Below are 26,388 nucleotides of genomic sequence, written 5' to 3' on the forward strand. Positions count from 1 at the left end.
GGTTGGAAATGTTATGCTTAAGGATAAAACAGTAAGAAGGTTTTACCCAAAAACAAAATATTTACATACTTTTCATTTAAAAAGAACACAAGCATTCAATAAAAACATGTAAAAGTAGAAAAATGGTGTTTAGCAGCCACAGGGTCACTATCTGTAGACTTTTCTACTCAGGACATGAATAATAGGCCACATTTATCTATATCTACGTGTATCTAACAAAAAATATCAATATCTAACAAAAAAATCCTAAAGAACACTTTTGGCCTTGCTATGTTTTAGGGTCTGATTTAAAAAGTAAAAAGCACAGATGACTCTCACTGAAGGAGAAATTTCTGGGGTTCCAATAGCAATTGCTTTGTTAAAGCTTTGTTAACTGAAATAATTCCAAGAATTCCCAAGTAACTTGATTAGCCCGCTCCAGGATTTAACACTCAGCTTAACAAGATACGCAAGCTTGTAGCACCCTTCCCAAAATGTAGGCACCTCTCCCTCCCCATCCTCACGAGGCAGACACTGCAAGGATAACCTAGCTCTCTGATGACATCACAGAGTTCAGGAGGTAGCGCCTGGAGGAGGAGGAGATGGAGGTGCAGCCTGTGCAGACCCTGGGCAGACCCCAGAAATGTCACGCCAGGTGTCCCAGAAATGTCAACGTCCCTCAATCGTGTTTTAACACAGCGTGAGGGCCACGATTCCACACGGGAGGCTCCACAGAGCCAGGACCTCCTTGGCAGGGAGCTGCGCACAAACCAAGCAGAGAGGACAACACTGCTGAATGAAGGGCACCACCGCACCCCTGCTCGGAAACGCCAGCCCTCTCCACCGCGCGGCCCAGAAAGGAGCGGCAGAGCTGAGGCCTCCACGTCACTCTACCAAGGTTAGAGCCGACACAGCCAGGCTGCTGTGCACACAAAGGGGGAGAGAATCAGGCAGAGAATCAAGGGAGCGGCAGGCGTGCGCACAATAAAAATATTTCCCAGTTAGTTTTCTTAGATATTTTACTCAAGAATCAACACCCGGGGCCAGTGCTGTGAGGCAGAGGTTACACCACTGCCTGCAGCACCAGCATCCCATGTGGGCACTGGTTCAAGTCCTGGCTGCTCCACTTCCCATCCAGCTCTCTGCTAATGCACCTGGGAAAGCAGTGGAAGATGACCCAAGTCCTTGGGCCCCTGCACCCACATGGGAGACCCGGAAGAAGCTCCTGGCTCCTGGCTTCAGATTGGCCCAGCTCAGGCTGTTGCGGACATTTGGGGAGTGAACCAGTGGATGGGCAATCTCTCTCTCTCTCTCTCTCTCTCTCTCTGCCTCTGCCTTTCTGTAATTCCACCTTTCAAATAAATAAACTAAAAAAGAGAAAGAGAGAGAGAGAGAACACTGCACTGTGCTGGTTTCACTGTGGTTTGCTACGTGTAAGCTGCCATGCAGGTTCACCGTCTTTTGCTGCACTTCAGCCTTCAGAGATGGGAAAATCTTCCTCAAAGAAGCCACCACCAAAAGGGCCAGGCGTGACTTCAGCCCAAGGGGGTGAGTGTGCGACAGCTACAGCCTCTACACGGAGCTGCAGCACGGCCGGGCCCTGAGGCTGCTGCTGGGTCTGAGTGGTTAGTCAGCCCTGGGGAGGCAGGCAGCTCTTCAGCAGAGGCTCACAGGCGTCTTCCTCTGCTTATCTGCATCGCATGCAAGTTTTTCATGCAGGACTGAGACAAAGGAATGATTTTTTTCTCTTTGAAGATAATATTTATCATTTTTCATAACTTGATATATAATTTAATAACCACATAGGGAAGAATTTAGATTTAATTTATTTTGGAAGCCTGGCTATTTCTAAAGTCACACTGGACATCCAGGAATCATAGCAACAGCTTACTTGATCTTGCTGCCACCTATCTTAATCAATTCCCTCTTGTGTAGTTGAAACGAATACTCTCAGAATCTCAACAGCATCATCAAGAGGAATTAAATGCTCAATTATGCAGCATAATAATGTTGTACTAGGCACAGTAAAAAGAAAACAACACAAACTCAACACCAGAGGGGTCAAAGAACTCTAAAACTTACTTAAGGACAAAATTACAAGCATCCATGTGTACAAAAAAACGAGAGATTCTAAGCCAAGAATTAGGGATCTTTGAATTACTAGCTGCTATAAATTGGAAATGACAGCAGCGGGTAAAAACACAATCACCAGACTCTGGCAGGCACCAAGGAAGGTGGTCAAGAAAGAAAGGAAACTGTAAGAGCAAAGCTAAACAGGCACGGGCCGGCACTGTGGCTCAGCGGGTAAAGCCGTCGCCTGCAGTGCTGGCATCCCAAATGGGTGCCGGTTTGAGTCCTGGCTGCTCCACTTCTGATCCAGCTCTCTGCTGTGGCCTGGGAAAGCAGTGGAAGATGGTCCAAGCCCTAGGGCCCCTGCACCCGCATGGGAGACCCAGAAGTATCTCCTGGCTTCGGACTGGCACAGCTCCGGCCAGTTGCAGCCATCTAGGGAGTGAACCAGTGGGTGGAAGACTTTTCTCTCTCTCTCTCTCTGTAACTCTTTCAAGTAAGATAAATAAATCTTTTAAAAAAAGAAAAAAAGCTAAACAGGCAAAGGCCCATTGACAGAGACCGCAAAATGACAACTGGAACCTAACCCCAACTCTGCCACTAGGTGACCCAGGGCAGTCCTCTGTGTATCTTGAAGTCTGAATACTCATGCATAAAACAACGATCCTGAATTAATAATTTTCCAGAACTCCCCTGGTTCTGACATTCTCTCCATGTGCAGTGCAAGCTCACTACCCCTTCCTGGTTTTCTGGAGGCAGTGAATCCAAGCCTAAGGCACACGGTGAGAGCAAACCCAGTTCAACCGCGCGCTGCGCTGGCGTCGGGCCTACCCGGCTCGGGTGATCACAGACGCAGCCGCTTACCACAGCGTGGCTCCTGCGGGGTTCCTTTCATGAACAGCATGCAGGGGGCAGCGTGAGTCAGCTTCTTCAGGCGGACACTGAGCTCTTCCTTGGGCTGCTCAGCAGCGCTGGGCGGGAAGGAGCCGCTGCACGCGTGCCGCTCAACTTTCCGGGTCAGTTCTGGAGCGTGTGCACCATCTAACCGGTCGATTTTCTGAGAATTCTGAAGTTTAAAAGCCATTTAGAACACACGTGCATTCCTTCATCATCTCACATTTTACTCTCCAAAACTGTAACCAGAACACAGTTATAGCTGATTTTTTAAATTAGCAAATACTACTTATCAGAGAAATCGGATTACCCATTGTCTGCACTGCACAAACATTTTAGAAATACGTAATTTTTTTTTCCCCTTGGGAACATACAGGGAAAACACACTAACACTTCAAAGTGAAACCAGATCAGAGCCTAACCTAAAACAAAAAGGATTTCTCTGCCCTCCTTGGGAGGAATCTATTATTAAGTAGAAATGAGGTTCGGGGCAACAATGGCAACACCCACCAGTGCCCTGAAGCACAGATCTGCACCCACTTCCTAAAGAGTCATTAATCAAACCAGAACCAGCCAGATGTTTCATTATGCCCAGGCACATGCCCTGAACAACCAGCATGTGACCGAGCTCGCAGACAATGGGGTCTACAGCCATGATCTGGAGAGTGACCAAAATGTCCCACTCTGGCTGCGGACTCTCCAGCGGAGGACACCCCAGGACCACAGCAGGCCCCCAGTTCAGCACTGCTCTTCAGCACCAGGGCCAGAAACGAGACTGTCAGAGAAAGCAGCAAGGCCTGGAACAACCAACGCCTCCTGTCCAGGGCCCACTACAGACGGAGGGTCTCTTCTCCCACCTTTGTCCTTACCTTGAAAAACAGAAAGGTGGGAACAGAACTAATCTCATACTTCTCAGATACTTCAGGAACAGCTTCAGCTTCCAGCTTTAAAACAAAAGAATTCAAGCTTGATTATTAAAAGGTTACTTTTCACTACTCAAGATGGAATCAGTTACACATGCATTATCCCTCCAAGCACTGGCATTTCTGAAGAGGCAGCACCGAGGCCTGTGTCATGTTTACATGTAAATGAGGCTCACTGGGCTGGCGTGTCACCCACGAGTCTGCAGCATGGAAACAGGCTCAGAGGTTTTTATTTGGTTGCACATTTCAAAAGATGCCTGGAGGCTGTGAATAAAATTTCTGGTGCACTAGTGACCTAGTAAATTTTCAATCATATGCAGCGACTACTATATTGAAATCCATAAATCACTGACCCCAGTTATGTCATGATTACAGTGCTTATTTTCTGCCCACAGCAGTTCTGGCTGTTTGCTCTATTGACTAACTTCAGGAGGCAGTACATCATGACTGACAGCTGCGGCCTTCCGCAAATTATGAAGCAAAAGGAGTATTTCTTCAATAAACTATTGATGTCTGATAAATTTTTCTTTTAACCCCTGCAAGGCTGCTGGGCAGTAAGCAGGTATCCTGACAGGTCTTCCTAAATGTAAATGCACTGTAACTGACTGCACGGTCTGACACTTTCTTTGAGGCCCCTGAACAAGGCATGATGGGATATCTGATACAAGGACTTAAACACAGTTAGTAGCACAATTTCTAAATAGTTAGAATACAATTATTACAAGTATTTATGTAGGTCTTTATAAACAATACACTTTGAGAAAAGCTAAAATATATTTTTTCCTCAAAGGACTGTCAATTTAATATAAACTTTTTGAAACCAATAAAAATCTGTATTCACATTATACCTGTAGGAAATAAAATTTATTGATAAATTATATTGTTAAAATTTTTTAAATATATACGCTGTATTTTTCCAGGAACCAAAGATCTCCACTGGGCCTGAAATTCCATTTTCTTCTGGCGTTTTACCCAGCTTGACAGTCAGGAGGGAAGCAGAGTCGTTTGTCTCTGGTTTGTATCTTCTGTCATGTACCCTCAGATGCTTTTGCTATCTTAGTTTTTATTTTCTAGAACACCTTTTGGCAACAGTATTTTTAATTATTTCAATTTTTTAAATGTATTTTATGTGAAAATTCTATCAATGTCAATTCAACATTCACTGTCCCATAGCGCAGGAAGAAGAGGCAGAAGACAAAGCCTTCTGAGACGGCTGTTTAGCACAGACTTTCCGAAGTCCTGCAAACTACCACGCACACAACTCCACACTCAGAATGCTCAGGTCCAGAAGAGCTCACAGCAAGGGCACGCCTACCTCTGACCCTCCCGAGGGCCACCTAACCTTGGCACTGTACCAGGCTACATTTAGCACTACCAGATTCTAAACATAAGAGGAATACAAATCCAAAACGAAGGTCATACCATAATAGATGCAACGTAATATGGTCTTAAACCAGAGCCAAATGGGTAGCGCCCTGACTCATAAAGACAAAGTCCTGGGGCCGAAGCTGTGGCGTAGCAGGTAACGACGCCACCTGCAGTGCCAGCATCCCAAATGGGTGCTGGTTCTAGTCCCGGCTGCTCCACTTCTGATCCAGCTCTCTGCTGTGGCCTGGGAAAGCAGTAGAAAATGGCCCAAGTCCTTATGCCCCTGCACGGGGGACCTGAAAGAAGCTCCCGGTTCCTGGCTTCGGATCAGCTGAGTTCCAGCCAATGAGGCCATCTGGGGAGTGAACTGGCGGATGGAAGACCTCTCTCTCTGCCTCTCCTTCTCTCTGTGTGTAACTCTGACTTTCAAATAAACAAATACATCTTGCCGGCGCCGCGGCTCACTAGGCTAATCCTCCGCCTAGCGGCACCGGCACACCGGGTTCTAGTCCTGGTCGGGGCACCGGATTCTGTCCCGGTTGCCCCTCTTCCAGGCCAGCCCTCTGCTGTGGCCAGGGAGTGCAGTGGAGGATGGCCCAGGTGCTTGGGCCCTGCACCCCATGGGAGACCAGGAAAAGCACCTGGCTCCTGGCTCCTGCCATCGGATCAGCGCGGTGCGCCGGCTGCAGCACGCCGGCCGCGGCGGCCATTGGAGGGTGAACCAACGGCTAAAAGAAGACCTTTCTCTCTGTCTCTCTCTCTCACTGTCCACTCTGCCTGTCAAAAAAAAAAAAAAAAATACATCTTAAAAAAAAAAAAAAGACAAAGACAAAGTCTTACATAGCCAGTCTCTGTCCACACTGCTGAGTGTCCAGCAGGGCCCCTTATCCCCGACTCCTAGAAGACTCAGGGAAGAAGAGTGACAGATTCCCTCTCACAAGGGACAGGAGAGCCACAGAGAACAGCACTGCTCCTCCAGAACTCCAGGACACTCCCAGTCCCAAAATCTTGACTCAAATTCTTTGTAAACATTTTTGTCAGATCTAACACAGTTACCAAAATGAAAATAAAAAATATATACTTTTAACATTTACTTATTTGAAATGTTACAGGGAGAGAGAGAGAGGGAAAGAGAGAGAGGGAAAGACCTTCCACCTGCTGGTTCACTCCCTAAATAGCTGTCTAGGGCCAGGCTGAAGCCAGGAGCCTGGAGCTCCATCCTGGTCTCCCACACGGGTGCAGGGGCCCAAGCACTTGGGTCATCTTCCACTGCTTTCTGCCCGTTTTTTCAGCAGGGAGCTGGACTGGAAATGCAGCAGCCAGGATGCTGCTCATATGAGATGCTGGCATCATAGATGGTGGTCCACGCACCACAACACGGCCCCAACAAATACTTTTCAATGGGTGCATTCAGAACTTAGAGATGATCAGCAGTGAGTATCTTCAGGCTGGAGTCTGGCACAGTGGTTAAGACGCCATATCCCATAGAGAAGCGTCCAGTGTGAGCCCCAGATTCTCTGCTTCCAATCTAGCTTCCTGGTAATGAGCAGCCCAGGAGGCAGCCCGTGATGCTCAAGCACTTGGGTCCCTGCCAGCCACCTGGGAGACCCAGGTTGAGTTCCAGGCTCCTAACTTCAGCCTGATGGTTCCAACTACAGCAGGCACTTAGCAGTGAACCAGCAGATGGAACATGTCTCTCCATGTGTATCTGTTTCTCTGCCTTTCAAATGAAATGAAAATAATTTTTTTTTTTTTTTAAATTAAAATGGGCCAGGACTGTGGCACAGAGGGTTAAACCGCTACCTGGGATACTCAGATTGCACATCAGAGTGCCAGTTCAATCCACTTCCAATCCAGCTCCCTGCTAGTGCACCCGGGAAGCAGCAGATGACAACTCGGGTATTTGAGTCCCTGTCACCCACATGAGAGAACCGAAAGGAGTTCTTGGCTTCATCCTGGCCCAGACCCAGTTGTTGCTGCCATTGGGGGAGTGACCCAGCAGACAGAAGGTCCGTCTCTCTCTCTGCACGCATGCGTGCGCGCGCGCGCGTGTGTGTGTGTGTGTGTGTGTGTGTGTGACTGCCTTGAAAATAAATCAATCTTATTTTAAGAAGGTATAGGAAGAGCGACTACTCCAATTAAAAATAAATAAATAAAGCAGTGCCCTAAACAGGCAGCCTGCTCCATGCCACAAACCTCCACAGGCCCTTCCACAAAACTGCCCCGCCTACTCACCTCTGACAGGCGGGCGGCATGGTGCCACCTCAACTGCCTACTCAACTCTGACAGGCGGGCGGCATGGTGCCACCTCAACTTCAGAGGACGGCTATGCAAGAAAGAGGCGTGAAGACTGATTTTAGGTGTCAGCTTGAGCTGGTTAAGGAGCATCCACATAGTTGGTAAAACATTTTTCCTGCGTGTGTCTATGAAGGTTTTCCAGAAAAAAACTGCGATATGGATCAGTGGGTTGAGTAAGGAAGATCCATCCTCACCCACCCAGGTGGGCACCATCCAGTGGGATCAAGACTAAAACAGAACAAGAAGGAAGAAAAGCGACTTCAGTCCCCTCTCTTCCGCACTGGAACATCCCGTCTCCAGGTTCTCAGGCTGAGACCGGCCACCACTGTGCTGGCGCTCCAACTGCAGATGAGACAGTGGGGCTTCGCAATGTGAACTGAACTCATAACAAATCCCTCTCCCATCTCTTCGGCTGGCCTGTTGGTTCTGCCTCTCTGGAGGAACACAGGAGGTCACTTGAGTAACTTGCCCAAAGACACAGTATCCAAGTTCGACTACCAAACCTGTGCTTTTCTCACTATACCATGGTTAAGTTTTCTATTACCACAAGCAAAAAAGATTATATTTCAAAGACAGGATTTAGACATGATTTTTGGACCAACATAAACACAACCATGATGGAATCCAGAAGAATGCCTTGAGTGGAAATCGCTTGCTTCCCACACACTTCTGACCCAGCTCCCTGCTGTGGTCTGGGAAAGCACAGAAGATGGCTCAAGTGCACTGGCGTGGGAGACCCAGAAGAAGCTCCTGGCTCTGCATCAGCCCAGCTCCGGCTGCTGCAGCCATTTGGGGAGCAAACCAGTGGATGGAAGACCTTCCTCTCTGTCTCTCCCTCTCTCTGCCTCTCAAATAAATAAATCTTTAAAAAATTAAAAGAAAAAAAAAAAAAAAAAGAATAGGCCCAGGCCCTAGGCCGGCACTGCTCTCCTCAGGTTCTGAGTCCTAACCACACCGCCCAGCCCGGGCCTCTTACCTCCAGAATGCACCCTCAACACCTCACCCCAAGCTTTGCTGAGCATCTCCCAGCCTCTCTGTCCTCAAAATCTATAAGGAGACAACCTTGACCAACTCATCTCCTTCAGCCCTTGTACCCAATCCACCAAGGTTTTCTGAGCTTCCCTCCAAAATGTAAACCATGACAACCATTTCAGCATTCGCACTCCCCCAGCTCCCAGCACACCGCTCCCTGAGCTAAGGAAGTAAATGGCCCCCTAGCCCTAGCTCAAAGCTGGAATGGGATAGTGCCACCCCTACTCAACCTGGAGCAGGACCTGAACCCTTCTCCACTGTCCACAGGCTACGTGGCCCCTGCCACCAATCCAACCTCAAGTCACCCTCCCTCCTTCCCTGCCACCAGCACCTGTAACACCTGTGCTTGCTCAACTTCAAAGGACATTTAAAGTAACATCATTCATAACTTTTTAAAAATGCTTGCCAAACTTAGACCCAAAATAGCTAATAAACCATATTACTGTGGTTCAGTATTTTTTCATTACCAAGACAACATAGGTCAAATCTAGGTTTTTAAAATGATTCAACAATTCTACTAGAATTATCTGAGAGGAATTTTTACAGTTCCTATAAAACAGAATCCTACATGTACCAAGATGCCTATCGTCCCACATCTGAGTGCCTGAGCGTAATAACAGGCTCCATTCTGAATCCAGCTTTCTGCTAACGCCGACAATGAGAGGCCATGATGATGGCTCAAGCAGTTGGGTTCCTGCCACCCAAGTGACAGAAGCCCTGGACGGTGTTCCGGCCCCAGGCTTTGGCCCCAGCATGGTGCTGGCGCAGGCATCTGCAGACTATACCAGTGCATAAGCGCGGTCTCTCTCGTAACTGCTTACACTAATCACATAGACCTCTAGAAATCAAACCCTGGGAACTGTATCTTTAAGATAGTTGCATATTTCAGAATAAATCAAACTATGAAGATTCCTATTTTTCAAGAAATAAAAAAAATGCAAATTTAAATATATAACTGCTCCATACCCTTGACCTTGTATCTCAAATTGCAATGGAGGCCGGCGTCGCGGCTCAGTGGCTAATCCTCCGCCTTGCGGCGCCGGCACACCAGGTTCTAGTCCCGGTCGGGGCGCCGGATTCTGTCCCGGTTGCCCCTCTTCCAGGCCAGCTCTCTGCTGTGGCCAGGGAGCGCAGTGGAGGATGGCCCAGGTGCTTGGGCCCTGCACCCCATGGGAGACCAGGATAAGTACCTGGCTCCTGCCATCAGATCAGCGCGGTGCACCAGCCACAGCGCGCTGGCCGTGGCGGCCATTGGAGAGTGAACCAACGGCAAAGGAAGACCTTTCTCTCTGTCTCTCTCACTGTCCACTCTGCTTGTCCAAAAAAAAAAAAAAAAAAAAAAAGAAGGGTTCCTACCAAATGAGGCACAGCGGCATGAACTCTCACAGCCAGCCGGCTCCAAGTCCAAGAACGTCTACACTGACAGGAATTACACAGTACAGTGACCAGGGCCAGGCTGGGTGGGGTGGGAGGAGGCTGGCCTGGGAGGCAGGAGCCACCTGACAAAGGACAGCAACAAAGAAAGTGAGAACTGCAGGAATCACGTCACAGAAGCAGGTCACTCCTGACCAACAGGCACCAAGGGCACAGACTCAGCTCAAAGGAAAAACGCCACAAGAACAAAAGGAGATTTTAGCAAAACAGATGGGGCTCAGGCCTCAGACAGTGCCGGAGGCACCCAACTCTCTCATCACAACAGCACCTTACCACACTTCCCCTTCCCACTCCCTGCACCAGACACTGTGCCTCGGAGGTTGTCAAACAATCCAACAGAATAGCGTACTCCTATTTTAGGGAATGACATATTAACAGGACCAGCATGAGATTAAGTACTAACAAACCACGTAATCTGAAAAGCAAAGGCACCTGACATTTTTAATTCAGTATTTTATTCTGAATCAACCCACGGCTTCTATGAGACTTTTAGCCAGCACAAAGAACTCATCTCCGAGCTCTGGGAGGTACGGGGGCCTCAGGATGTGACTAGATGTGTGGTGATTCAGGCGGGCGGAACACCACCTGCCACAGGTGTGGCACACAGAGGAGCAGGGACGGCCTTGACAGCCCATGCCAGCCCAGCAGACGCAGGACCCAGGCACAGCAAATGCAAAGAGCTGATCTTGAAGCATTCAGTTCCAACGAGCACTAACTACTCCCATCAAAAACCTACCACCAATGTTTCTAAAGTGGTATTTTATCGTCTCCTACAAAATAAGAAATGGTTGCTCGTCATAAAACCTTACAATGTGCTAAAATACCTTATTTAAGATTTCTTACTTAAATGATTTTGCAAGTCTCAGTCACAAAAAAATGGACTAATCTCTATATTCCACAAATCAAAAATGGCCAACCATTGCATCATTCAAAAAAAAAATAAACTTAAGAAAGAAATCAAATTAAAAAACACACATGGGGTAGTAGAATGTTAGTTCTATATTCTAGAAATTCCCAAAAGCCTCATTAACAAAAGGTCTTTAAAATGAACTGCATGCCTCCTACTGGGAGATGCCAACACTCTCTCCGATCTTTCACTTCTCTGCTCGCCACTGTCCAGCAAGTGCCTTGGAGTCACCTACCTTACAAACTCCACGCAGCCTGTCTTTGCCCTTGATGGCAGACAGCCAATGAAGGAGAAACCCTGCCTCGGGGAGTTTCTGGGAAGCGATGGCTGAACAATGACCACTCTGACGCTGCGGTCACGCCCAACAAAGTCCCCTGTAACCAAGCTGGGCGTCCCCAACCCAAGCGCACGGAGGACTTGCCGCCCTTGGCTCACTGAGCCCGAAATCTCACTGTGCGAAGTAATTCTAGAGTCACTTTGAATAAATCATTCAGCCGGCAGCTGAGAACAACACGTCACCTAAACCAGTCACACAATACACAAAAAGCAGGCTGAGAACAATTACCGTCATCTTAATTAATCTTAGAACTGAAACGCTGAATCACTCATTTCACTGTAATCACTATCTTTTATCTTTTATCACTGACGAAACACGCAGCTTTAATGTCCCCTTTCCATTATTTATACTGGACATTTTAGGTTAGCCTAAAGTTGCATTATACTTTCACTGGTATTCTAATTAGCTCTTAAACTTTAAAAAGCTGACTATTATATTTGTTATTTACTCTATCTGCACAAAGAAACACAGAAAAGATTCATACAAAATTGACGTAAGCCACTACCTAGGGAGCGGGACGACAGGGCTGACTGGAGGAGGGAAGCCTCCACGGTGAACACCTACACTGGACTTGTGAGCCACGTGAGTACAAACACCCTAGGAAGTCACAGCAAACTTCCCTAGTCAGAGGTCACCTGAAACTGTTATCAGTTACAACTCAGATAAACCGCCTGTCATCATTCTGTTTACATAGAGAGCACACAAATACAGCTGATGTCATGTTCAACGATATATATGGGTATACTTGCTAACACGTACTCTGAACTCAAATTCTGGTTTTAAAAAATAAGACTTTTGGCCGGCGCCGTGGCTCACTAGGCTAATCCTCCACCTTGCGGCGCTGGCACACCGGGTTCTAGTCGGTCGGGGCGCCGGATTCTATCCCGGTTGCCCCTCTTCCAGGCCAGCTCTCTGCTGTGGCCAGGGAGTGCAGTGGAGGATGGCCCAAGTGCTTGGACCCTGCACCCCATGGGAGACCAGGATAAGTACCTGGCTCCTGCCACTGGATCAGCGCGGTGCGCTGGCCACAGCGCGGCGGCCACTGGAGGGTGAACCAACGGCTAAGGAAGACCTTTCTCTCTGTTTCTCTCTCTCACTGTCTACTCTGCCTGTCAAAAATAAATAAATAAATAAATAAGGCTTTGAGTTTTTGTTCATTTCTAGGAATTCAGGCTTTTGAGTACAGACGTGCCTCCCTTCCCAATAATTTATTATTCTCAACTCTTATCTTGGCTTTTTGCTTAAACCAGAGCTAAGTCCTGAATGACAGTAAATGTGCTAGACCAAGTGAGCTCACCTAGGGCCACAGACACTCTGCTAGTACTATGCACTCAGGAGAGATGAGGACTGAGGAACACACAAACAGGAGAGAGCCAGGCGGCAGCCAGCGAGACTGTCTGGCTTCCCTTCTCTGCATCCCAAACAGGTCGGAAAGATGTCCACGTTCCCCGCAGGTGTGCATTTATCCAGCTCCAGACAGCAGCTTCCTCCCACACCCTGTCCTCGGCTGCCGCTACACCCTTTCTTGACCCAGTCCTCCATCTGACACCCAGCTTTCCAGCTGAAGTAATCTCGTCAATGTCACAAGGGTCTTAAAATCAACCACCCACAGCTAGCTGTCCAGTCTGCTTCTGCTCTGCCCATCCGCATATTTATGGCTCTGTCCTCCCACCCAAGGATCTCAAGGAAAAGTGTGGTGATTTTTACACTACTTAAGAAATCCAAAACTATGTTAAGGTCTCTAAGTAAAATCTGCAAAAATAACAAATCCCAGCACCAACTATAAACACTTGAAATCTCACACCACTCCCCCCTTAAATTAGTTAATAAACTCGAGCCTAACACGTAAATCAGAATTAAGCGTAGGACGACGACACTGGGAACGTCTCACCTTGACAAACGACACCTGCAGGTGCTCTTTAGCCAGCTCTGCCATGACGTCGTTCATCTGCGCGCACTGGGGAGCCCATGGTGCCCAGAAGTGGACCACAAGGAGGGATCTGTCCATCAACAAAACACATTTTTTAAAAATATATTAACTCTGGAAATGAGTGAATATGATATAAATTCTACGACCAAGAAATCATCCAAGACTGGCGTGAACTGCGCTCTGCTAGACTTTGTTGCATCGAACATGGCGAGGTTCTGCGGCCCTCATGGCTGCATTTTCCAGTTAATGATATTTCCTGAGTCAACATTTAGTGCATTTGAGGTGGTTCTGAACATTCATCCATCTCCACTAAGTTATGCAAATCAGCCCCAGAGGAAAGCAGAGGGAGTTCCCGTACCGAGGCACGACGCTTGTGAGAATGGTATCCTGCCAGAGTCGGAATGTACTTTTTAAACATGGTATTGTGAGCAAGAACACAATCGTGACCACAGGATCAGCAATCAAATGTTCAAGACAAGACACGCCACCAGAAACACGGGAAAAATGGTAACGCTTTTTACAAAGAACCCTTTTCTATTATGCTGTAAAAGATCTTCTAAACACGTATGGAGAGATTTCAGAAAGTTTATGGGAAAACGGAATATAAAGATACTGCACAGTGGGCATTTGGCCTGGTGGTTAAGCCACTGGTTAAAGCACCCACATCACAGACCAGAATACCAGGTTCAAGTACCAATTATGCTCCAATTCCAACTCCTACTAATGCACACCCTGGGAGGCAGCAGTGGTAACTTGAGGACCTGGGTCCCTGCTACCCATGGGAGACCCCAACTTAGTTCTGAGCTCCTAGACTCAGCCTGACAATTGTAGACATTTGCTAACTGAAACAGCACATGGAAGATCTCTGTCTCTCTGCCTTCCAAATAAAATGAAAATAATTTTTAAAAAAATAGTTTGATAAATTACTGACTACATGGGGGCCGGCACTGTGGCACAGCAGGTTAAAGCCCTGGCCTGAAGCACTGCAATCCCATACGGGCGCTGTTTCTAGTCCCGGCTGCTCCTCTTCTGATCTAGCTCTCTGCTATGGCCTGGGATAGCAGTGGAGGATGGCCCAAATCCTGGGCCCCTGCACCCACATGGGAGGCCCTGAAGCAGCTCCTGGCTCCTGGCTTTGGATCGAGCTCAGTTCCAGCCATTGCAGACATCTGGGGAGTGAACCAGCAGATGGAAGATCTCTCTCTCTGTCTCTACCTCTCTCTGTAACGCTTTCAAATAAAATACATAAATAAATTACTGATTAAATTTTTAAGGATCTCAGTATTTATCTGTCTTAATTATTTCCATAGAAAACTACCCTGTCAAAGGTAATTGTAAGTCTATCCTCACATACAACTGAAAAGACCTTCAATTTTATAGGTTTTCAAGTTTATATACAATCCCCCCTCCAAAAAAAAATCAGAAAAAGTTACATGCAAAATTAAGGACAACTAGACTGTGGGCAAGCAAGCGGATGGGAAAGTGTAAATCCCAGTAAAACAGCACAGTGGGGCGCGGGGGGTAGGGGGGAGGACCTCCCAACAAAGAACAGGAAGTGCAGTGAGAGAAGCTCTGGGAGGAAGTCAGAGGCAGGACGTGGGACCCCAAATTCTGGCTTAGAGACTGCGGGTTGGGTGGCACTCCCCTCCAACCCTAGCACGGAAGCTGCCGACCTGAGAGGAAAGGGGGTCCAGTGTGCTGTCCGCCGGTGTCCAACTGAAGGAAGTCTGCGCTGCATCTCCAGACTCTGGAATCCAGACAGCCTGGCACCATGCCGCAGGCGACCAAGAGGAGACCCTCGGGTGCAGCGTCCGAGGAGCTCACCCACGTCAGGACAGGCAGGACAAGGAGCGCAGACCCTGCTGCAGAGAGAGGGTCCTGGGGTACGGCACAGGCAGAGGGTTTCAGAGGTCACGAGAAGAAAGGAGCGGCAACACCACCCGCAGTGGGAAGCGGTGAAGCGCAGGTGCAAGCGCACCGGAGGGCTGAGCTGAGGGCCAAGCAGGGACCCTAGAGATCCTGTCCAGCAGAGGAAAGACGGCACCAAGGGACGCACGCTTCTGCTCTGAATACAAGAGAACCTTCACAGTGCAAACGGAGTGGCAGAAGCTGAAGACCCACAAGACAGCGGCGGACGCAAGGTCTCTGAAGGCAGCAGAGGGCGAATCTCAGCTGAGAACTCGGCTTGCACAAGACCGCGGGCTCCCCCAGTCAGGAGCCAAGCGAGGGAAAGGGACTGGCAGAGCGGTAAAGGGGACTCAGGAAGGCACCCCAAAGTGCTGCTTTCTCAAGTCATTCGCTGAAACCAAGGAGAATGGAGAACAGAGATCCCAGACGGAGTGAGGACGAGGGGAGAGCTGTGCAGGGCACAACGGGAGAGCAGCAGGGCCCCAGCCGGGGACGCTAACACACCCTGCAGAGTCCAGCGCTCCAGCGCGCGAGCAAGCGTGCTGGGTTCTAGCAGAGACCACGCTGCACTCCTCCAAAGCATTCAGCCACACAGCAGGTTTGCGTGTCTGGGAGCCTGGAACTGAGCTCCGGCCAGTGAAGCCAGGCCTGACCCCTACACCGCGTCCCCCTCCTCGCCCCCCGTAATGAACCTGCGCCTACTCAAGCCTCACCGGCCAGCAGTACCTAGGGGTCTCTGAGGCCTAATGAAGGCAAGGAGGGTCGCAGAGAAGTCCAGCGAGGCCTGTGCAAGACGCTCAGGGCAGCCTCACACGTAACAGTCTCTACGACACCTACACATGGCTGAAAGCAGCGTACACTCGCACAATGTCATACAGCTCATGCAGCAAAGGGACCAACTGCAGATACACACACCACGGATCAATCCTGAAGCACTGAGCAAAAGTGCCAAACACAAAAGAAACCCCATGATGCTATTACATCAAGTCCAAGAACAGGGAAAGCTCAACTACAGCAACCACAGATCAGCGGTCAACGCAAGGAGCCAAAGAACTTTCCGGGGCCCGATACTCTTTTCTGAATGCTGGTTACTGGTATGCATACAGCTTTAAAAATCCCTACCAGGAGTGACGCTGTGGCACAGAGGGTTAAGCTTGCCACCCACAAGGCCGGCATCCCATATGAGCACTGGTTCCAGTCCCGGCTGCGCCACTTCTGATCCAGCTCTCTGCTAATGCGCCTGGGAAGGCAGAGGAAGATGGCCCAACTGCTTTGGCCCCTTCACCCACATGGCAGACCTGGAAGGAGTTCCCAGCTTGGGCTGGGCCAGACCATTGCAGCCATTTGGGGATTAAACCAGACAGAAGCTCACTCTCTCTCCCCACCTCTCTCTCTCTGTAACTCTGCCTTTCAAGCACATAAATTTTAAAAAGAAAAAAGTTCACCCTGTCTTGGAGAAGGCACTATGGCACAGAGGTGAAGCTGCCACTTGGCAGGCCCACATCCCGCATCAGACAGCCTGGGTACAGTCCCAGCTCTTCCAACCCAGTTTCCTGCTCGTGTGCCTGGGAGACAGCAGATGACGGCCCAAGTACTCGAGTTCCTGTACCCACATGGGAGACCAGGATGCAGTTTGTGAAAACGACTAGCCCAGCCCTGGCTGTTGTGGGCTCTGAGGCATGAACCAGTGAATGGAAGAGTTCTCTCTCTCTCTCTCTCTCTCTCCCCCCCCCTTTCCCTCTGTCGCTCTGCCTTTCAAATAGATAAATTTTAAAAACTCATCTATCAGAGAATCAAGACTTGTGCATTTCATTAATGTATGTAACCAATCTCAACTTTTTAAAAAGCTAGACTATCACTTTTCATCAAATTCACAAAGGATTATTTAAATCATGATATTGAATGATAAACAAGATGGTGAGACGCACTTTCATATCCTGCTGGTTGAAATTGGGATCCTTCAGAAATTTCTTAAAATATGAAAATATCCTGAAGAAGTAACTAAAGTGGTAAAGATTTATGTATGTGGATATTTTACCATTATTTTACAAAGCAAATAGCTGGGAACATCTAACAATACAGATTTTTAATGGCCATTAAAACATATGTAAAGCCACTAAAAATCAAGTTTTAAAAGAATTGTTAACGCCACAGTAAAATGTTCACAATACGATTACATGTTTTTAAAATTAAGATAAATTATCAAGCTTTGTAACAGTGTGAGTGCAAATACGTAAAAAAGAAAAAAGCATATGGATCGGATCTGGATTCCAGTTTCAGTTCCATTACTACCAAGGCGGTTTTAACAGTAACTCCACATTTGTAAGACGGCAGTGCCTACCACCTTGGCATGCCAGAAAGACCAAACACGTACAAAAGGGCCTCAACCACCTGACATTCTAGCAGCGTTGACGGTTACTCTGCCCTAGCCAGGATGCGCCCAGGTTCCATGTCCTAACCTCCATTTTCCAATTCAGCACACACGCCCACGATCTCAACACACACCTGGAGCACACACCAATGGGCACACTGCCTGGGAGTTCACGGAACAGCCTTCTCCCATCAGCAGGGCAGCCCACCCGTCCGAGGCACTGCTGGAGGGAACTTCCAGAGAAGAGGAGGATGAGATCCGGACCAAGTGGTAGACGGCGTCATTAACCCAGGTCCGCGTCAGGAAAGCGAGCAGTGCCCACACGGCCTCCTGCAGGCGGGTTCCGTCCAGCCGCTCCCCCTCGGAGCGCACCCCCGCTCCAGGGCGCAGCCAGTGAGCAAAGCCCCCACTGCTGGCCACGTGCCCCTGCCGTCCCGCGGGGCAGCGAGGGTCAGTGATGGCTGGAGGACTGGCGAAGGATGACCTGGAAGGCAGGCAGTGTTCCGTCGGCCCCTGCTCGGCCCTCAGACGCCCATCAGCCACCGCGCAGGGCACGCGGCTCTCTGACCAGCGCCCGAAACACATCCAAGTGGCTTTTCTATGTGAACTTTGACCTGTCAGGAACCTGTCAGGACGGCTCACACAGGAACCAAACACAAAGGCGTGCAGCACGCAGGTGCCCTGAGCGAGCTGCAAGCCGGCCAGCAAGGCGAGGCCCACACGCGCGGGCGCCCTGCGGGGGCCTCCCCACTGCTCTGTTCCCGCCAGCCCCGGGTGACAGAACCCGCCTCCACCGGGAGCGCCCCGCACCGCCCGCCCTCGCCCTGCTCCGCTCCACGAACACCCCAAGGAGACTCGACATGCCGAGGGGCTGCCTGCCTCCACACTCCACCCTCGCGGCTTCCACGAAGCGGGTCCCCCGGCCCCAGGACGGGGCATCACCTGCCTCGGGTCGCCCGCCTGCGAAGCCCCCAACACAGCCCCTGGGGATGCCTCCCGCAGGCCACGCGCAGCAGCGTACGCGGGAGCCCGCGGGGCACGCCGAGGCTCGGTTCTCCACACCCGCCCAGGGGTCACGTGGCTCGCAGGCGGCGGGGCTGCCACCGGGCACTGGAGCGAGCGCCCACCCCAACCGCCCAGCGCGTGGCTCAGACAACCGCTGGGCGCGCGCAGGGCTGCACGAGCGCCCCTCTCCCCGCAAAACGCGGGCCCCTGGAGGGCGAGCAGCACGTGCGCCCAGCCCGACGGACCCTCCCCAGCCAGTCTGGGACGAGGAAACCCGCCTGAGCCCGCAACAGGTCGCGGGCCCTCCCCGCCCAAGGAGCCAGCAGGTTCAGGGCCGAGGTAAGGACGGGGACCGAAGCCCCCGCTGCAGCGGGACCCACCGCGAGGTCGGGCAGCCAGGGGCGAAGGCCAAGGCGAGCGCGGGCCCCGCGGGCGGGCGGGGGTCCCGCCGCAGCCCCCTCCGCCTGCCGCAGAGCTGAGTCACCGCCAGCGCCCGGGCCGCCCGGGCCGGGGGCCGCAGGGTCGGGGCCCCAGGGTCCCAGGCCGCCCCCGGGCCCCCGCCCGCCGCGCCCCCCGCCTGCCGGCCGTTCCGCAGGCGGCGGCTCGGGCTCCGGCGGCTTCGCTGGCTGCCCAGCCCGGGGGCTCCGGGGCGCCGCGGCGACCCCGGCCCGTTCCCCGAGGCCGAGGCGAGCGCCCTCCGCGCGGCCCTCTCTGCCCGCACTCACTCCCCACCGCCGCCCGCCGCCCCGCTTACTTGGCTTTGAGGCGCAGCAGCTCCTCAAACTGCCGGGCGGAGCCGACCTCCACCACTGCCGCCGCCGCCTCAGCCGCCTCAGCCGCCCCCGCCGCCATGCTGCCGCCGCCAGACAGGAGCAGTCGACAGCGGGCGGCTCGATCGGGGCGGGGCCGCGGCGCTCACGGCGGCTGCGCGCACGAAAGCCCCGCCCCCGGCCCGCCCCGCGGCTGAGGATCCTGGGAAACGGGAGGCGGCGCCCGCGGCGGGCCCTGGGCGGGCTCGGGGCGCTGGGCTCTGGCCGCCCCGGCTGCTGGGCCTCGGGGTTCCTGGCCCCGGGACTCCGCACTGTGGGGCTCCTGGCCGTCAGGGCTGCGGACTGTGGGGTCTCTGTGGCTCCCGGTTCAGGGCCGCTGGCCCTCGGAGCTCTCAACTGTGGGGTCCCTGGCCGTCGGGGCTGCGGACTGTGGGGTCCCTGGCCCTCGGGGCTGCGGACTGTGGGGTCCCTGGCCCTCGGGGCTGCGGACTGTGGGGTCCCTGGGCCTCGGGGGTCCCCCACGGAACCTCCCCCAGCTAGCTCTGGGTCCACGGGGTGCCCCGTGCTTGCTCCACCGTGGCTGCTGCTTCCTGTGCCTGTCTCCTAGGCTGCTGTCAGGGTGGGCAGGAGGGCATCTCCAGGTGCCTGGACGAGAACCAGGAACTGAACTGCCCCTCAGTGGCCGGTGGCTGGCTGGGACCTGCACTGGCCGGATTTCAAAGATGTCTTCCAAAAAAATTAATCTATACACGGATTGCATGTTGAATTGTTTTGGATACATTTCTTTTTGTGAAATTTTTAAAGGTTTTTTTTTTACTTGAAGGGCAGAGTGACACAGAGAGAGAGAGAGAGCGCTTCTTTCCATTGGTTTAGTACCCAAATGGCTGCAAAAGCCAGGGCGGGGCCGGCCAGGCCGGGGTGTCCTGCCTGAGCGGCACCCTTCAGGCCACCGTCTTCTGCTTCTGAAGAAGCTGGATCCACAGTCCGACTGGGATGGGGGCGTCCCGAGGCTGGTCTGACCTCTGCGCCACGACGGCTGACCCACACCGCCTTCCGTTCCCCAGCCCTAGTGATGAGAAGCAGCCTTGGGGCCGGCGCCTGCAGTGCCGCCATCCCATATGGACGCCAGTTCAAGACCAGGCTACTAGGCTGCTCCACTTCCGATCCAGCTCTCTGCTGTGGCCTGGGAAAGCAGTGAAAGATGACCCTAGTCCTTGGGCCCCTGCACCCGCATGGGAGACCTGGAAGAAGCTCCTGGCTCCTGGCTTTGGCCTGGCCCAGCTCCAGCCATTGTGGCCATTTGGGGAGAACCAGCAGATGGAAGATTCTTTCTCTCTCTCTCTCTCTCTCTCTCTGCAACTCTGCCTTTCAAATAAAATAAAAAATCTTTTTATTAAAAAAAATTTCTGTCAGTCCCTCTCCATCAGTAACTCTTTCAAATAAATAAATCTAAAAATAAATAAAAGTAATCCTTTAAAAAGTGCAGTAGGAGGGTGAGAACTATTTTGTACCTTGGTTGTGGGGTAGATGCATGAACCTAAACATGACTGAATAGAGCTAAGTATGCGCTCCCTCTCTTCTCTCTGACACACACACACACACACACACACACGTACAAGCAAACCAGGAAATCTGGAAAAGCTGGTGGACTGTGTGGAGATACTGACATCCTGGTGGTGGTACTGCATTACAGGTTGTGCAAAATGTTACCACTGGAGAAGATGTACATGGGGTCTTCCTGCTTGTTTGTTTGTTTGTTTGTTTTTAAGATTTATGTATTTGAAAGATGGAGAGACAGAGAGAGGTCTTCCATCTGCTGGTTCACTCCCCAAGTGGCTGAAACAGCCTGGCCCAGCCAGGCTGAAGCCAGGATCCAGGAGCTTCATCCAGGTCTCCAAGTGGGTGCAGGGGCCCAGGCATGTGGGCCATCTTCCACTGCTTTCTCAGGCCTTTGGCAGAGAGCTGGATCGAAAGTGGGGCGGCTGGGACATGAACTGGCGCCCATACAGAAGCAGGTGTCACCGCAGCTTAAGCCGCTATGCTACCAAAGCTGGCCTGTGTTGTTTTTCTTTAAAACTGTATGTGAATCTACACTTATTTTAAAATAAAAAAGTTTAGTTTTAAAAAACATGCCATAAATTGGATATACAAGTATAGCCTATTACTGTGTTTAAGCATAGAATTATAAGTAAATAAAATATATATAGCTAAAATATATATGTAGCGTAGAAAAGGTCTTAACAGGGACAGAAAAGCAAGTGATGCCCTTCCTGCCGACCACAAAGGGCATTAAAGCAAAACCTGAGACCAAAGCCTCTCTGAGACCCATGGGTTTACTGAGCTGATGCAAATGCTAGACCCAAAGAAGGCCCAGGTCCTGGGACACGTTCCTGTGAGAAGAGCAGCAGGCCTAGAGAGCGTTTAGAAGTGTGTCCACTCCACGCAGAGATGAGGGTATTTTTATAAGAATCTTGGGGGGGGTGCAACACTGTGGCGTAGTGGGTTAAAGTCTGTCTGCTGCAATGGCATCCCTTATGGACACCGGTTCGAGTCCCGACTGCTCCTCTTCCAATCCAGCTCCCTGCTAATGCACCTGGGAAAGCAGCAAAAGATGGCCCAAGTGCTTGGACCCCTGCACCCCCGTGGGAGACCCGGAAGAAATTCCTGGCTCCTGAATTCAGTCTGGCCCAGGTCCTGCCATTGCAGCCGGTTGGGGAGTGAACCAGCGGATGGAAGACCTCTCTATTCACTGTCTCTCTGTGTAACTCTGCCTTTCAAATAAATAAGTGTTTTAGAAGAAGAATCCTGGGCGGGAACGCATCTGTTGTTCACATTGACTTAAGAGGGGTGGTATGCCCAGCCGGGCTAGCAGAGCTGAACAGAGCAGCTCTGTGGACTTCTGCACTGTCTGGGGCTGTAAGCGGAAGGCAGTGGCCCTCAGGGCCGTGGTAGGCTCTGAGTGAAGACTGTAAGGTATGTTCAGGAAGGTGATACAGTCTCTTCTGGCTTTCAGCTAGTAAAAGTTAACCAACTTCCCCATCTCGCCTCCTCGCTATCCCTGGCCTTTATTGTTAAATTTAGCACATGTCAGAATTTTTTATCAAGGATCCCGGCCAACACCCCTATAACCCAAAGACAAGTGAACAAAAGGAAAGTCTAACACGGAGCACCCTCAGCCCGGAGACTGGAAGACCCAGAGGAACGGCAGTGTAGAGGTGTGATCGCACAGAAAGGGCAGGATCTAACAGACTGAAGCAGGTTCCCCCCAGCCTCTCTGCAGCGCCCCCCCCCCCAATGGGCAGGACCCCTTCTAAAGGTCTTAGGCTCCCATCAGACAAGCGGTCAGAGGATTTCTTAGCTGGGGGCAGGGAGATTAGAGGAATATTTTTAGGCTTTATCGTTGGATTGGGGAGGGGGGAGGAGAGGTGGCTCCTAGTTCCTGCTCCCTGCTTCCTGCCTTGGGGAAGAGAACCCAGCTTCCCTGCCTGCCCTGCAGGGCGAGGGAGGAGCAGGAGCCAGGAGGGCAGAAAGCCGAAGGCGACCTTGCTTCAGAGGCGGCTTCGGGCGCCTGCCCTGGGGGGGTTTGTTTTCTGCACCCCAACTTTCTCCAGGAAGGTGTTCCCCAGGTGGGAGAGCTTGTCCCACCCCCAGAGTGAAAACAGGAGCTCACTGTTCCTTAAATACTGTGAGATGTGCATGTTTTCAGAGAGGACCGCCTTTGTGATTAAAAAAAAGAGAGAGACAGAGAAATTGAAAAGCAAGAGAAGTGTGCCAGGGTGAGTCTTACAAAACAGTGGGTGTCACTGACTGCTGGGGGTAGCAGGCGGCTGCAGGGCAGAGCCCCCCTTAAAGAGAACACCTGGCCAACTCTGCCTGTGCTGCACCCAGCCCACCGAGAAGTCAGGATGACCTCTCAGCTCTCCCAGGCTCTGCAGCAAACACTCCTGGGCCAGCGGGACTGGGCAACTCAGGTCTACGCAGGGCCACCTACGTGAGTGTCACAGTTCTCACTCCGCGCTCCCACTCCCTCCAGCTGATGAGGTGAAAGCCATCACTGTGCACCCCCACCTCAGAGCTAAGGAACCTGCCCAGACCCCCCCTTTACTGCCTGGGCTCATCTCACAGCCGCCCCCCAGCAGCCAGCCTGGTCAGGGCTCCCGCTCCTCTGGGCTCTCACAGTGGGAGGAGCTGGTCATTGGCTGTTACAGAAAACACTCACACTTGGTTTTCCCTCCTGCCCCTGGTGCAAAGACACAGGAAAGCGTGGTGCTGGGGCCAGCTTCGGCCCATCCCCGCGGGTTCCTCCAGGGATTGTGGACGTGTCCTCACAGCCTCCTGTGCCCGGTCCCTCACAGCACAGCCTGAGAAGGAGGGGACTATCAAGTGGCCCTTCAGGGGCCAGGAGCCTGCGAACCAGACCTGGGGCTTTGGGCCTGGACGCCGACGCGCTGGCCTGGGAAACTGAACGGCGGGAGGAAAAGTCTGAACTGACTGGGGCAGAGAGGGCGCAGATGGGCGCCGATGGGGTGCGTGCGTTCCCGGCTGATCCTGGAGACTGCAAACCCTGCCAGGGGAAGGGAGAGGCAGGGACGGCTCCTGGGAGGGGGAGAGGGGGGGGGGGGGCTCTGAGGGCCAGAAGGCCAGCCTGAAGAATCGCGCCCCCCAAGAAGGAGGCCGGCTCTCCTCCAGGAGACTCCGCCCCCAAAGACCAGCTGAGAACTCCCCCAAGTGGAGGGAATTAATTTCCTTAGGAATTTCCCTGCTACAAGATTGATGGGGGCCCCCTGCTGAGAAACAGTAAAACTAAGCAGGGCGGATTTGCACCTGAAGGATACATAGTTTAATTTCTGTTCTCAAGCTGGGATAACATCTTCTGGAGCAACTATAAAAAGCATAAATGAGCACCCGGCATGTCTCACTAACACGGAGCCTCCCAGAGGAGCCCGGCCGCGCCGCCTCCCTCCCCCAAACACACCACCGGCCCTGGCACTGCCCTCTCCAAGGCAACCGGACAACCAGCCCGGACCCAAAATGAAGGAACCAGAGAGGAGAACCAGAGAGTCTCCCGCCTGCCCCTCCGGAGTCCTGCAGGGCATCCCGCCCCGTGTCCATCAGTTTTCTAGCCCCAGGAATAGGTCCCAGGGTGTCTTGCTAAACCAGGTGCAGATACGCAGGACACGGACCCAACCAAGCAAGCAGCCCTGCGGACCCCCCTCCGGCACCACAATAATCCGGAGGCCTGCAGGCTGCTGAAGTGGGAGCGAGCGAGCTGTGAGGTGGCTTCTCAGCTCTCAGGGGTCAGCGCTCCATCTGGGAACAGCCAGCCAATTCTCTGTGTTGCGTCCCTGAGCGGGAACTACTTTTATTGGAAGAACTCTATGTATACGCTTGCTATAAATGTTGTTTATGCTGTCATAGCTAGATTTTTATTGGTTGTATTTTTGCTGCACTCGCTTGAAAAATAATTATTTTCGAAGGAAAGAAGAATTACATATCCCGTAAACTAAATAAGACTCACTGTTTATTAGAGACCTCTGACAGCTCCTCAAACATGGAAAAAAAGATTTCCAAGCAGTGAATGGACAATTTATGTGCAAGTTTATTTGTAAAGCAGATTTCAAGACATACTTCATCTTGGCTCTGCTGATAAAAATACACTCCATCTCTTCTCAGAGGTGTGTGTCATCTGGTGGCTCCACAGTAACCCATTTCCCCTAAGAGGACAGGACTACCTGGACACACAGTAACCCGGTTTCCCCTAAGAGGACAGGACTACCTGGACACACAGTAACCCGGTTTCCCCTAAGAGGACAGGACTACCTGGACACACAGTAACCCGGTTTCCCCTAAGAGGACAGGACTACCTGGACACACAGTAACCCGGTTTCCCCTAAGAGGACAGGACTACCTGGACACACAGTAACCCATTTCCCCTAAGAGGACAGGACTACCTGGACACACAGTAACCCGGTTTCCCCTAAGAGGACAGGACTACCTGGACACACAGTAACCCGGTTTCCCCTAAGAGGACAGGACTACCTGGACACACAGTAACCCGGTTTCCCCTAAGAGGACAGGACTACCTGGACACACAGTAACCCGGTTTCCCCTAAGAGGACAGGACTACCTGGACACACAGTAACCCGGTTTCCCCTAAGAGGACAGGACTACCTGGACAAGCAAATCTAGCAGTAGAGCTGCCTTGAATGTACCAGGGCTGCTACACAGGAAAAAAAAATTGTGATCATGTCCCATATGGCGCGGACTGGAAGAAACACATTCAGAAAAAGCGTAGCTCGTAAATCTCAGCCCAACTGCTGCAGCCTGCAGAAGTTCTTTAGTTAAAATGATTTTTTTAATATATTTTTAATTGTTTACAACTTCCCAGGAAAAAAAAAAAACTCACGTGGGCAGTAGTTGACTGCCATGTTCCTCCCATCTCCTGCATAAATTCTCAGCTCCTCCCTCCCGCCCAGAGCAGACCACGCTGGGTGTGGGTTGCAGCACCGGCTTCCAGGCTGTAGATGGCATCAACCGTCTCTCTAGGTGCAGGGGAGCAGCCTTTGTTGAGTGGTTTCTTCATTCACTCCAGAGGGACCACAACTGAGAAGTGATGCAAGCAGGTCCTGTGTCTGCAGAGGCTCTGCCAATCCACCCAAAACACAGGCTTCTCCCCTGACCGGCCTTCTCTCCTCCTCCTGCCCTGGCCTCCCCATCAGCTGTGTGTGTGTGCGTGTGTGTGAGTGTGAGGGCCTCTAAGCTGTGCACCTGGCAGAGTGCTGGCAGGAGTGTGGGAGGCCCAGGAGGAAGACTGCTCTCTCGGGCGCTCGGCCTTCCGTGGCATTGTTCCTTCCCTCAAAGTCCAGTTCGCCCTGCGACTGTGCTGACCCATTCTTGTTGACACCTGGGCCCTGAGTGTCTGTGATCCCCAGATAATGGTCGTAGGCGTGAGATTCTCTCCTGTTTGGGTCAAATGTTTTGTGTATAAACAATGTGTGTGTGTACATGTATGCATATTCCTGCTTCAAGTCCATTGAGAGCTGGTTTTCTGCTCATGTTTGTAATTCTTTTTCATATTTAAGAAACTAAGGACACATATGAGCTTCCCTGGTGTCACGAACCATTGATACAATCGGAAGTAATTCCTTAGAGACTCAGGAAG

At 51.6% G+C, this 26,388-nt stretch overlaps 2 protein-coding genes and 1 long non-coding RNA gene across 4 annotated transcripts in view; 1 reads left to right on the forward strand and 2 right to left on the reverse strand.

Annotated features, from left to right (window-relative positions):
• Positions 1 to 19,324, reverse strand: part of GLRX3 (glutaredoxin 3) — a 32,229-nt gene extending 12,905 nt beyond the window's left edge. Inside the window, exons 1-4 of the mRNA XM_051836642.3 lie at positions 19,211 to 19,324; positions 13,134 to 13,242; positions 3,813 to 3,887; positions 2,914 to 3,115 (exon numbers count right to left, since the gene is read on the reverse strand). Coding sequence (XP_051692602.1) covers positions 2,914 to 3,115; positions 3,813 to 3,887; positions 13,134 to 13,242; positions 19,211 to 19,308 — 484 coding nt within the window. The 5' untranslated portion in view covers positions 19,309 to 19,324. The remainder of the gene's footprint in view (positions 1 to 2,913; positions 3,116 to 3,812; positions 3,888 to 13,133; positions 13,243 to 19,210) is intronic.
• On the reverse strand, positions 14,087 to 18,410 carry LOC149121887 (uncharacterized). Of its 2 annotated transcripts, XR_016221407.1 has the most exons (3): positions 17,586 to 18,410; positions 16,203 to 16,320; positions 14,087 to 15,034 (listed from the first exon to the last, which is right to left on the reverse strand). It is a non-coding gene; the product is annotated as an uncharacterized LOC149121887 (long non-coding RNA). The 2 variants fall into 2 exon arrangements; XR_016221406.1 differs by having other exon boundaries at positions 14,087 to 16,320.
• The window catches only part of C15H10orf143 (chromosome 15 C10orf143 homolog), a 79,659-nt gene continuing 71,832 nt past the window's right edge, over positions 18,562 to 26,388 (forward strand). The window contains exon 1 of the mRNA XM_070058273.2: positions 18,562 to 18,795. The gene's annotated coding sequence lies outside the window, so the exon portion shown is untranslated. The remainder of the gene's footprint in view (positions 18,796 to 26,388) is intronic.

This window comes from Oryctolagus cuniculus, chromosome 15 (assembly GCF_051225735.1).
Source record: "Oryctolagus cuniculus isolate XC-2025 breed Fujian yellow rabbit chromosome 15, ASM5122573v1, whole genome shotgun sequence".
NCBI lineage: Eukaryota > Metazoa > Chordata > Mammalia > Lagomorpha > Leporidae > Oryctolagus > Oryctolagus cuniculus.